Source organism: Microtus ochrogaster, chromosome 17, assembly GCF_000317375.1.
Source record: "Microtus ochrogaster isolate Prairie Vole_2 chromosome 17, MicOch1.0, whole genome shotgun sequence".
Classification (NCBI taxonomy): Eukaryota; Metazoa; Chordata; class Mammalia; order Rodentia; family Cricetidae; genus Microtus; species Microtus ochrogaster.
In genome coordinates, this window is record NC_022019.1 from 31002240 (window position 1) to 31015324 (window position 13085).

Here is a 13085-nt window from a genome sequence, read left to right on the forward strand (position 1 = left end):
CTGAGCCCATTCACTGTGTGCTCACGCTCACTGAGCCCATTCACTGTGTGCTCACGCTCACTGAGCCCATTCATTGTGTGCACACACTCACTGAGCCCATTCATTGTGTGCACACACTCACTGAGCCCTCTCTCTGGCCACAGTGTTTATTTTTATTGATTCTTTGATACTGAGGATTGAGCTCAGGAGCCTGTGCATGATAGGCACACGCTTCACCACTGAGTGTACCCAGCCCATCTTTTCTCACATTGACTTTTAGGATGAGAAGCCTGTGGAAGCCATTAGAATATGCTCTGAAGTTTTACAGATGGAACCTGACAATGTCAACGCTCTGAAAGACCGAGCAGAGGCTTATTTAATAGAAGAAATGTATGACGAAGGTAAGTCTTAAAGGAACTTGACTTGCAGTATCTAGAGGTTAAATTGTATGAAATCAACACATGTCAGTTGCAATGTATTTTGAACACAGTTATCTGCAAATGGCTAAGAATTTGAAAAACTGATAATTATCTTTCTTACTGGACCATAACAGGTATAGCATCTGAGCAAAGAGTTCATAAACCAGTTTTAGTGTTTCAGTAGTCAGTTCAGTTAGGAGAGACAAACAGCAGAATTGAGAACCATGGTTTCCTGTCACCCAGAGGTAATCATTGTTCAGTTATTTTTCCAGACATGTCTGTACAAATATGACTCTTAAGCATATAAATACACAGTATGCACAATACATATATGTCTCACATGACCCTGTGGCCTCCCAACCTCAGACATTAGAACAGCTGCTTACCTTACTTGAGGCCGCACTGAGAGCTTGCTGATAGATGTGAGGACCTTGAGAAGGCTGTGCTGGCACACACAGTCGTGTGTTTATTGAAAGATGGAATTCATTACATGCATTGTTTTGTTTATCACATATTTGGTAGGACTTTATGGACATTTAAACAGGGATTTTTTTTGCTAATTTTTTAATTTATTTGATGACTTCACATGGGTTTTAGCTAGAATCATCCCTCAGTTCTCCTTACCCGCTACTCTATCTAGAACCTTTCTTTCCAAAACATACCCCTCATTTCATATCATTTTAATTTTTATTTTTTAGTGGCACATTAACTTTAAGGTTACTTGTATGAGCATGTGGATGTGTATGGGTGGGTATGTGGCCACAGACCTGAGAACAAAGGGTTCTCCTCCCGAAGCCATTAACTCTCGGTTGCTCCTCAGCTGGGGGCGGGGGGGTTTGCGAGCCTTGCCCTCATCCATGTTGCAGTGTTGACTGCCTTGATTTTGTGCATGTCTCCATGTAGCAGACAGCGTGTACATCCGCAGGCCTTGGCCATGGGTGGGGTGGACGTGCGATTCAAGGCTGTCCTTCCTTTTCAGTTTTAATTAGTTAAGAATCTTTTAGAAGCATCTCTGACCAAGGTTAGCAGCATCATTAATTTACAAGTATAAACAATTTCAGAAGACAGTTCAACAACATATCCATTTAGCAAAGCAATCTTTTGTATGCTATCTAGGAGGAGACCATATGTTCCTTTATGGATCACCTTGGCATTCTATGCTAGAGTCTACAACTTCCCTAGCTGTGGGCTTTTGACCAGGTTTATAGTCCCAGGCATGAATTTGCTCCCGTGGACCCATCAGAGAGTGATTGTTATCCTCCGTAATATTCATACCACTATTGTACTGGTGAGCACATTTGCCTGGCTGATCAGTATTGTAGCATGTGGAGTCCAGTGTCGGCTAAGACAACTATTACAGGGAAGGGCCAGTTCAGGAACCCTCTCCACTGTTGCTACGAGTCTTAGCTTGTGGATTGCTGAGAATTTCCCTAGCACCTGGTTTCTCCTTAACCCCATAATGGCTCCTTCTGTCAAATACCTCTTTCACTGCTCCCCCCGTTGTCCCTCCCCCCACTCTGCCATCTCGAGCCCTCATGTTTCCATCCTCCATCCCCTCTTTGTTATTTTTTTTGTTAAGAACCTACTTATTTTTTTTCCTAGAAATGTGTCAAAAAATTTTATCTTTACAATTCTATGATGTTCATTTTTTAATTTTTGTCATTGTGCTGGGAAGAGGGCAAAGAGACTGGATTATGTCTCGTCTTGACCAGTTGTTAGCACTGCTCCTTAATGTCAGAGGGTGGAGAGGGATCGCAGCTCAGTGGTTAGAGCAGCGTCTAGCATGCAGCCTCCGGGTTCAGCCCTACCCGCCACATCCATACACACAAGAAAAAAATGTGGTTTGGATGAGGTTTTGTTTAGCTTGAGGTTAGAAAGTTAATTGCTAATAGTACATTTAGAACCATATTATCTCCGTCTTTTAGTTTCATGACTGTTGATTTATGGCTGTGAGGTAGACTTGTTTCCTTTTTTACATGATTACTTCTGAGTGTGAGATCTGAGGGAACTTAACAAAAATTACTTAGCTGCTATGTGTTTGTGGGAAATCAGTCACTTCTTGTAAGTTATATGAATATAGGAAACAATAATTCTACACTTCTTATAGTAAGAAAAGCATTCATACTATAATGCTTAGTATGATCTAAAAGACTTGCCATTTGGGGATGGTTAGATGGCTCAGTGAGTGGGTAAAGGTGCCAGCTGCCACACCTGACAACTGGACTCATTCCAGATTGGTAGACTATATTGCAGGATACTTTTAAGAATATGAATCCTTTTTCCTATAAATTGACACAAGTCAAGTTTATTCTACAGCTGAGCATCATCAGAGCCCCAGTACCCAGGGCTGTCACTGAAGGCCCTCATAAGCCTCTTACCAAGGAATGTTCCTGAAACCCAGCCGTGAATAATTTTCATCTCCAGGACTTTGAAAGGATGAACCCCACACTGATCTTGACCCAGATGTTCTGTAATAGAGCCTGTGTTGTAGATTAGGGCTCTGTGTATTTGGTTTTGATGGATCGCTTCATCACAGTGCGGCACTGAGTGATGGGTCTTTCTAACTGTCAAACATAGAAGTTGGTACTGACTCTTTCCCAGTGTTCTGTTTTCTTTGTGGCTTCAAGATTGCGTTGAAGGTGTGGGGAGATAATATGAGAAGGTGGGTAACTAAGCCAGCCACAGTGAGTTCTGCTAAATGGGAGTGAGAACTTGAGCCTCAGTTATGAATTAGTTTAAACAAAATTATGAAAAAGGGACCATTTAGGCTCTTGGAAGCAGCAGTGAGTGAAGGGTCTGGCAATGAGGACTGAGTAGAATCGTCATTTCCCTAACAGCTTTTCCTAAACATATTTTGACAGCCATTCAGGACTATGAAGCTGCTCAGGAACACAACGAAAATGATCAGCAGATCCGGGAAGGTTTAGAGAAAGCTCAGCGGTTACTGAAACAGTCACAGAAGCGCGATTATTACAAAATCTTAGGAGTAAAAAGGTGAATTGTTGAAGTTTGTATTATAATCGTAGCTCCTTTTGTCCTACCCTGGCTCTCTTCCCTTACTCATGGTGTTTCATTTATATATTATTCCAGCAGCCTTTGACATCATAAACTGTTTTCAGTATATTACAGGCAAACACACTAATAGATGTTGATGGTGGAAGGCTGTGGTGGAAATAGGTCCTAGGCCTAGACTTTTTGGAAGGATTGAGAAAGTAGAGTTGAATTCATTTTCATTGGGCTAGGGGTGAGGAAAAGAAAGCCCTCCCGTGGGCCTAAAGTTAAAGTTGTAGTGTTATAAGAGCGTTCTCCATGCTGGGAAGATGCTCAGTGCTGAAGAGCACTTGTTCTAGCAGAGACCCAGGTTCAGCTCTCAGCATGCTCTTGATGGCTCACAGTTGTCTCTAACTCCAGTCTGACCTCTTCTGGCTTTCTGTCATTACACACATGATGGTCATACATGCAGGCAGATACCCATACACGTAAAATAACATTAAATCCTAAAAGTTTTGTCGAAAAAAAGATTCATTTTTCAGACTGTCATCTTTTGTTCCAAAGTTTAAGCTTTGGTCTTACTCATATTAAGTAAACTCGGCCTAAAGGGGTTGACAGAGGTGTGTGTGAGCATGTGCCTGCTTTGATTGGCAGAATCTTGCTGCGTAGCCCTGGCTAGCCTGAAGACTCTATGTAGACCTAGCCCTTATACCCACAGAGATCTCTCTGCCTCTACCTCTAGAGTACTGCTGGAATTAAAGGTGTGTACACCACCATCTTGATGTGAGAGTATCTTCTTATGCCCAGAAAGAATTAAGCTATGGTGTTGTGGAAATCTAGAAGGGACATCTGTAAAGATCTGTACTATATTCTAAGGTTATGGCTCAGTGTTGGTGGGTTTGCTGTGTGCACAATAGGTTCAGTTCTCAGTGTTTGTCCCCACCACCCCCAGGGCTCAAAAAGGAAAGAAAGGCAAAATTGACTGTCAAGAACAGTATGTTTGAAATTTTGAGGAGAACAGAGTTGTATGTCATCAGGTGACACTCCCTATATCCCTTACTCACAGAGCTTGCAGTGTGTGTTTGCAGTGCTGTGATTGAGTGCTCAAGGGGACTACCAACACAGCTCTTCTGAGGTTTTCTTTGAATAAAAGTAGGTTGGGACCTTTCTGATAATTGCTAAATAATTTTCTTCATCCTTCAGAAATGCCAAAAAACAAGAAATCATTAAAGCCTACCGAAAACTAGCACTTCAGTGGCATCCGGATAATTTCCAGAATGAAGAGGAAAAGAAAAAGGCAGAGAAAAAGTTCATTGACATAGCAGCTGCTAAAGAAGTCCTCTCAGACCCAGGTATCTTGTGCTGCAGCATCTGCTGCTCTTGGAATAGTGCCGTTGGGATGAGTGGCTCCTGTTCCTTTCCCGCTCCAAGGGCAGAGATGAACTGTAGAACAAGGCGGGTGAGCGGGAGGGCTGTGGTTGGCTGTCAGCCCTACGGCTCCACTGGTGAGTGTGGGCTGTGTTCTCCCCACCTGGACAAGTTCTTACCCTTGTTTTTCTCTAGCAGTCATGGGAAAACACAACACTAAGCACAACACACCTAGACCCTGCTAGTCTCTTAGCTCAGTGATGGGTGGTTCTCTGCACAAATTCCCCATGTGTCAGGAGCCTGGGGAGGAAACCAAGTATGTTGGGCCGGCTTACAAAAAGAGGAGGGCAGATGTCTAGCTAGGCCTGTTGTGCCTTGTGGATGTTAGCAGCCATCTTGCCCTAAGTCACATGAACAGATGTACGGGTTGATATATATGTGAATCTGGTCTGGAAAGTAAGGAGACAGGCTAAGAATTTGTACACACTGCTTTTCATGACTTTTTGTACGTGTGGAGATGGGTGTTCTAATTTGAGCTAGGCAGCTTCAACAAAGAGGAAATCAAATTATGCCCCCCGAGCAAATCTTCTCTGTGCATCCATTTATAGTACAGAATTTAAATAGTCCTTTGTCCTAAGTAATTTGTAGTCTACTAAGGGGGACAGGTGCACTTTATTATTGGAAACTCTAGGTACAGTTTACCTGTTATTGGATGCAGAATGCTTACACTGCCCCTCAAGGGTAGGATAACGGTTGGGCCAGAGTCAGGGGTCTTAAGGGATTTGGTGGTGTTAGGGGGGCTTCCCACCTTATCCTTGCCTGGTTCTCATTGTGGTCTTCATGTGTCTGCATTACATTTGGGGAAGAAAATGAGCTTTATGGACGGTTGTTTCACCTGTTGGGCAGAGTAGCTCCTTAGATGCTTTGGAGATGGACTTCATGTAGGAGATGAGGATTGATGTGCTGTTTTGTAAAGAGAATGGCTCTGGGAGTTCCCCTGGCAGTGGTTTTCTTCAGGATGGAATGGGAAAGTAGGGGGAGCATCGAAGCCTCATAGCTATACCTTGGGTTAACACGTGGGTCTTCATTTGCTGCTTTCTTTTGTAGAAATGAGAAAGAAGTTTGATGATGGAGAAGATCCTCTGGATGCGGAGAGTCAACAAGGAGGTGGTGGTAACCCCTTCCACAGGAGCTGGAACTCATGGCAAGGGTTCAATCCCTTCAGCTCAGGCGGACCGTTCAGATTTAAATTCCACTTCAATTAAACCAGCTGTTTTACTGCTCCTCTTCTTTATTATTTTCTTAACATTCAAAACAAAGAAACTTTGGGATTCTAATGGAAACAAAATGAAACAAAACTTTGAGTTTGTCCATGACCAAAGAGTTGTTTCAAGGAAAAGACTGTTCTTACTGTAGACTTGATGGGCCTGCCGAGGTAGGGAGCAAGGAGCCCTGTTTCTGACAAGGCAGCCTGTGCTCATCTTGTGTTGCCTGGGGGATGTGGTGTGGGGCATTTGTCCTGTGGTGCTGTTCAAACAGCATTATATATATTTAACCTGGAGCAGCCAGATTCTGAACAGCCTTGCATAGTAACCATGAGGAGGAGCTGTAGTCTTCAAGAGAATGGATTGTGTCTCAGTATTCTTAAGAGACAATGTTCTTTGGGACAATTGTGCTTGGGTTTTGGTCAGTCCAGTCACTTGCAAGGATTTCCTCCTGTCCCCAATGTCGTCATGGCTGTCCCGGCAGAAGTGCAGAGATCATCGTTTGGGAAACAGTCCATCATGTGCGGGTGGGGTGCTCAGGTGTAGAGTATGCTGAGGACGTATTTTTGCTGTTTTGTCTCTCTTGAATTTCTTAAAACTTACAGATCCTCTCTTAAATGTTAACCAGAACAAGTTCAAAAGTTCAGTCTGTGAAAGACTCAGTGGTGTTGTGGAGAGCATTGTTGAAGGTCAGGCTGAGTGCAGAAGCACCCTACAAGTGCAGTTTCTCTGTCAGCATCAGCAGCTCACTCCCAGCTGGCAGGGGAGCGAGGCGGCGCTCAGTGTCTCTCACATTTAGCCCAGTTGTCTTGGCTGTATTGTTTGTTGGGTGTTTGCTCCGTAGATCTGCCTCACTAGGACTGATGTTTATTATTCCGCTGAGAAGAAAGTATAGGCTTGCAAGTGTGTTCCGCTCTGTGTTTGCTCACATCAGTAAGATGACATTGCCCATCTCCTCCTGAGAGATCCTCTTGCTTTTTAAGCAGATACCTCTTTAAGAAATATACTATCCAGGATTTCTATACTGGATAATTTTTGCCCTAAAAACCTGTTGCTACATCAAGAACATTGAATATTTATGAACTACTGATGCTGCATTGAAAATGTAAAAGAATTATTTTGGTAAGAATTATTACCTTTATTCTATCTAGAAAGTTGTTTTTCTTTTTCGAAACATTGTGAAGTATTTTAAGTATAAAGGTCTAATATATTGTTTTTATGAGATTAATCATTTTAGTTAAATTGTGGGAGGCATGAAGGTAGCATCCAAGCACAAATCATTTTCTTAACCTGTAGTCATACCCTTGAGCATATACAGAAAAAGATTTTTAAAATGGACAAACATAAGTTACATAGTTGAGTTGGGCAAAACATTTAAGTGCTTTTTGCCTGTACTTAGGAGCCTGTTTCTTACCAATAAACTCAACAATGCATTTCAAAACCACTTTCATTTTGCTTCAGTGTCCCCAAATTCACATCAGGCCATGTGTGGTAACACACACCTCTGACCGCACTAGAGACGAGGAGAAGACCTCGTTTACATGGTGAGTTCCAGGCCAGGTCCCCCACCAGAACACTAAACAGATAAAGTCCAGCCAGCGTGGAACAGTGAATGGCATGGTTTCACGTCCCAGCCATCTCAGGGTAACACGCAGCTGTTCCGTCCGACTCCTGCTGTGGACGCCTCACGACAGTGAAGGCAGCTCTGCTTTCCAAGTCCCTTTGCACCAGCAGAACCAAGGAAGCGCCACGCTCTCACTCTCCCACTTAGAGCGGATGCAAAGTTGCCAGTAGCACAGAGCTGGAGGATTCTGACACGGTTGAGGTTGGGCTGTGTGGACCTGTGGTCCAGATCTGGTGCCTCCTAATTTGCTTCCCTGAGGGTTTTAAGGTTTTTTTCCCCCCTACTTGTAACTACCTTAAGTAACTGAGGATTAGTGTTCTCACTGCAGACTTGGGTGCCAAAAGCAGATGTCAGGAGGGAGATGAAGGTAGATCTCTGCTGATTACTGAGGTACGTGACTGGTCAGTTCCAGCATGCATGCTGTTGGTAGTCTCCTTGTGGCCAGCCTATCAGATGAGCAATAGAACAGTGTCCCTTCTGCCTGGTGACACTGTAAAGCCACATTAGCGGAGAAACATTCTCCACTTTCTGCTTTTTCCTTTTTGCAGGGCCACTTCCACATCCCAGTTTCTGTTTCAGGAACTGCGGAAACCGTTGTGGTAATTCTGGGGAAGGTAGGATCAAGCTCACCGTCGCTGTGCTCTGCTCTGTTCCGAGCCTTTCCTTCCCCGTGCTGAGCTTCCTAAGTGCACCATCGTTGGCTGCATCCAGTGCTCACCACTGTAGGAAGAAGGAAAAAGTCGCCTGCTTCACCTCTCAGTTCTGCAAGTTTACTCTTTTTTACCTTGACTAGAAGAACCTGAGAAAGCTCTGTGGGTTAATGTGAGTGGTATGTAGCATCGTCATTGAAACATCCCCTTAGCAGTGCTGAAGTCTGCTTTAATTGTGCAGCTTAACCACTGGAGCTCTGAGGATGAGTGAGTTTAAGAATTGTGAGCAGGCCGTGTGGCTCGTGACTGGAGCTCAGAATGTGGGCTGTAGTAGGCGCTCACGGTGACTTTGAGGCCCTGCTTTGCAAGTCCCAAACTTAGACACAGCGCAAGAGTGCGAGAGGATTATTGGTAACTAAAGGTCACTGTCACCACTACTTACCCCTGGAAGATAGCACTCCCACGTAAAGGCCTTGGCTTGGTCAGAAGTTGTCACTTGCCATGACGAAGGAGGAGGTGGGAGGTGTCTAGAAGACACTGCTCAGGCCATCGTGGGTGCCCAGCTGCCTCCAGACGGCACCGGTGCTGATGGCCTGGACGGTGTTTTCAGTAAGACACACACGGGTCAGGTGACGTCAGGAGAGTTTCCTTGAATGGATCTGATGTCCCTGTAGTGATGCAGGATGGAGGAGGCAGGTGATGACGTAAGAACTTATCTTTCCAGATCCTGTCATTCCTTTTCTGTTAGTGGCAGAATTTATTCTGTAATTTCAAATGATGTTAGGAGGGGCAGATCATTTTTTAACAGACGATCTCATTTGCTGAATGATTTAAGAGTAAAATTAGCCACTGCGTGGCTTTGTGTGCAGTCACAACAGGTTTATTGCACTTGTATGTGGACGAAATATTTACCTGTGCAAAGGAATACAGGGCACAGGGCAAGTCAAAATCAGAGATGTTTGAGAAGTTAAATTATTACTCTTAAGTTTCTATTTGCTTTAAATGGGACAGACTTAACAATCCATCTCTATTTAGTGTTTAATGAAAAAAGGAACTAAAATTATTTCAGCTGGGGCTCATACATGTCTATGAATATGGGCAATATTTTCATGCCCGTGTATTTTCACATTTAATAAAAATATTTATGGTCACATCCACTACTTTCTTGCTTCTGTTTCATGTTTAACCTTTTAGTTAAAATTCTAAGAAAGTCCGTCCTAGAAGCCTGTTTTCAACTTTACTGCACACAAAATCAGTGACCGAGTTTACAGGGAAGGTCGGAGCAGGTAGATATGTTAAAAAATCTTTTAACTCACCAAATCCTAGGAAAACTGGACTTAAAATAGTGAATTATTTTTTCTACTTTAATATTAAAGTCTAACAGGTGGCTTCATCTGACTCTTAGTACTCATGTCTCTTGTCACAATTACAGGAAGGCACCATAGCACATCCAGGAGATAAACTTCTAGAGGAACAAAGCCAGCTTTCTAGCTCAGTATTGAAGGAACACTATAATAAATGTACATACAACTTTTACAGGAATATAGAAGCTTTCCAAATCCCTAGTGGCAGTCTTGATATCATGACAGTGTAGAAGCAGTCAGCAGCTGCAGAGGCCAGTGCTGCCTGACGCCGGAAGCAGAGGCATCGATGGTCCTCTTCTGAGCAGGCACTGTTACCACTGTTCCTGCTCTCAGCTCTGGACTTGATGGTCCTGTAAAAGTACGCAGTTATCTCAAGGCCTTCAGTTCCTATCCCGAGGACTCTAGACCCCAGACCCTGTCTTTTTTCCCTTCTTGGGGCAGATCCTTCCATGGGAGATGTGCACGTGGCACACAGAATCAGCGTGCACATTTAGCTGCTTTTGTCCATTTTCTGCCAAGACCCCAAAGAAACAAAAATCCCTAGACAAAGGAGTTTGGTGACTTCCTTGTTGGGGATTTCCCTTCCTCCTGAAGTCTATTTTCTCGCTGTTTCTCAGTTTTCTGTAATCGTCCTGCTTCTGCTTCCTGGAGAGTCTGCATCACAAACCTCAGCCCCTGTCCCAGGCTCATCTTGAATGATTATCTGGGGCTGTAGGCAATAAACCCCTGGGATACGAGAGGCCTGTTTCTCTCAACTGTAAGACGCCATGGACTTTGAGCCCCACTCCTCTAGGTGCTTCATTTTAAGCCAGCAGTCACTTTAACCCACTAATGTCACAGTAGCGGTCAAGATAGTGACTAGGGGCCGCCGTAGACTTCAACTCTAAGCACAGGCTCATCAGTACCTTGGAGTGGTTGCTGTATGAGCTGCTTTGCTGGTAGTATTTGAGCAAAGAAAGCTTTTCTGAAGAGTCAGCCGTGCCTTCATGACTGAGCAAGTTCTGCCTTGCCCTGCAGTGATGGCTGGTTTTCTGGAAGCTGCTTGTGGGTAGAGCCAGGCAGTGTGTGGGGGCTGGAATTAGGACTTGACGCGGAGGTACAAGCTTCCTCTAATTAGTCTATGTTTCTAATATTAATCAAGTGTCTGACTTTTATCTTCTCTAGCTGATTTTACCTCATTAGGGACTTCAGGGTAAACTAGAGCTAAGGGGTGAACATTTCTGAAAGGAAACCGTTTGCATCCGAGTGCTATGAAAAACAAGTTTCCAGCTTCTAGGCAGGGCCTACATGAATCACTAACACTCAATAAGGGTCAGAGCGTTCTTACTCTCTGCCTAGTCATGCTTCACGTTTTTCCTTGAGGGGAGGAAGTGGGAACCACTCAGTTACAAATGTACTGTGCTTTTTCCAGGTTAAAATTTCATGGTGTGCCTACATGGGAGAGCCAGATTTCAGGATCATGGATACGGTGACCAGGAGCATAGACCCAGATGGCCCCCTCAGCCTCGCTGCGTCCTCCCCTGGCTTACTCGAGTAGTGCTACAACTTGGGGAGGGAAGGGTTATTGGATTTACAGTTCACTGTTCATCACTGAAGTCAGAGCAGGACCCTGGAGGCAGGAGCTGACACAGAGGCCATGCAGGGCTGCTGCTGACTTGTTTCCCATGGCTTGCTCTGCTTTCTTACAGAACCCTGGACCACCAGCCCAGGGGTGGCACCACCCACAATCGATTAAGAAAATGCCTTACAGGTGCGCCTAAAGCCCTGGCATTTTGTTAATTGACTGTCCCTCCTCTCAGACAACTGTAGCTTGTGTCCAGTTGACATAAACCATCCAGCACAATTGATCCCTTGCCAGTGTGACACAGTCACATCTCTGTAAAGCCATAACCTTTCTTGTTCATACCCAAGATACGCATTAACATAAACATCACAATATAAACTATTTTACAAACTTAAAAAGCCCCACGATTGTAGGCAGAGTTTTTTGTGTCCATCAAGTCAGCTCTGTCCCACCAGCGGCTCCCAAATAACCACACAGAGACTTATTATTAATTGTAAATGCTTGGTTGATAGCTTAGGCTTGTTACTAACTAGCTCTATTTCTCTTATCTATGTTCTACCACATGGCGTCACCTTTTTCAGCATGGCATGTTTATCCCCTGCTCTCTCTGGGGCTGGCTGGTGCTTCCTGGTCACTGCCTCCTTCCCCTGCACTCTTTTCTTTCCCTGTCCACCAATCCCGCCTAACCTTGTCCTGCCCAACTATTGGGAATTAGCTCTTTATACTCTAATAAGAACAACACATAGTCACAGGCTACAAAAAGATTGTCCCACAGTGCACAGTCTTACTAATTCAAACACTCTAAAAATTCAGTCTTAAAACAAGCAAGCAAACACTAAAAACTCAGTCTTAAAACAAACAAACAAACCCCCAAAGTCTTTTAAAGTCAAAAGTCAAGTGTGTGCTCCTATAAAGTAAAAGGTAAGTTAAATACCAAATTTTAACATTATAAATCACTCAGTGTTTAGTATCTGGGATTCACTCACAATCTTCTGGACTCTTCCAAGGGGCTTGGGTCACTCCTCTGGCTCTGCAGTGCACACAGCTTGTCTTCTAGACTCAGCTGCTGATGGTGGTGGTGGTTGTCCCACGGTAGTAGCATCTCAAAACCGCTGGGATTTCCTGCTGCAACTGGGCTGCACTTTCACCAATAGCTTCTCCTGGGCACACTTCATGGTGCCAAGCCTCAGCTTCTCTGCATGAACCCTTCAGTTCTGAGACTTCAACTGCTATTGAGGCTGCACCTTCTCCAATGGCCTCTTCTGGCCTCTCACAGCCAAGAGTCAGCTGCTCTCCATAACTCTTAATGCCTTCAAACTCAGTACCAGCTGCCAATCTCACATTACCAAGCTTGACTGCCAGCACATGGTCCGCCTGTTTCACCTCTGGAACACAAGCTTGTGCGCGGACTCTCTGGAAACCCTTCCCAGAAGACTTCACCTCACTGATGCTGGGCTCTTAACCACAGCTGGCCAGCATCCATTGTTCCAGCAAAATAAAGGTTTTATTTCAGTGGTTCTGGTTTCTTCCTAACCACAGCAAACTCTTCAGCTCCATTTCACCAGATGCCAGATACCTCACACAAATGCCCAAGGAGGGTTTTGCTTCCCCTGAAACCTCGCAAGCCAGACCTCCAACAGTTTGCACTGCTTTCAAGATTCTTGTCTCCCAAGCTCCTAGAGGACAGCACACTGAGCTCTCACACTTAATGGTTTTCTAGATCAGAGTTCAAGGTCCTTCCATAATCCTCCCTAAGACAGTATGATCAGGTCTATCACTGCACTAACTACTCCTGCTCTAGTTATGATCAGGTCTATCACTGTACTAACGTACTCCTGCCCTAGTTATGGTCAGGTCTGTC

At 44.4% G+C, this 13085-nt stretch overlaps 1 protein-coding gene across 1 annotated transcript in view; it reads left to right on the top strand.

The window, feature by feature from the left end:
• Dnajc3 (DnaJ heat shock protein family (Hsp40) member C3) overlaps positions 1-6040 on the top strand; it is a 30458-nt gene extending 24418 nt beyond the window's left edge. The window contains exons 9-12 of the mRNA XM_005355674.2: positions 260-380; positions 3260-3392; positions 4593-4741; positions 5865-6040. Coding sequence (XP_005355731.1) covers positions 260-380; positions 3260-3392; positions 4593-4741; positions 5865-6022 — 561 coding nt within the window. The 3' untranslated portion in view covers positions 6023-6040. The remainder of the gene's footprint in view (positions 1-259; positions 381-3259; positions 3393-4592; positions 4742-5864) is intronic.
• The last annotated feature ends 7045 nt before the right edge of the window (positions 6041-13085 follow it).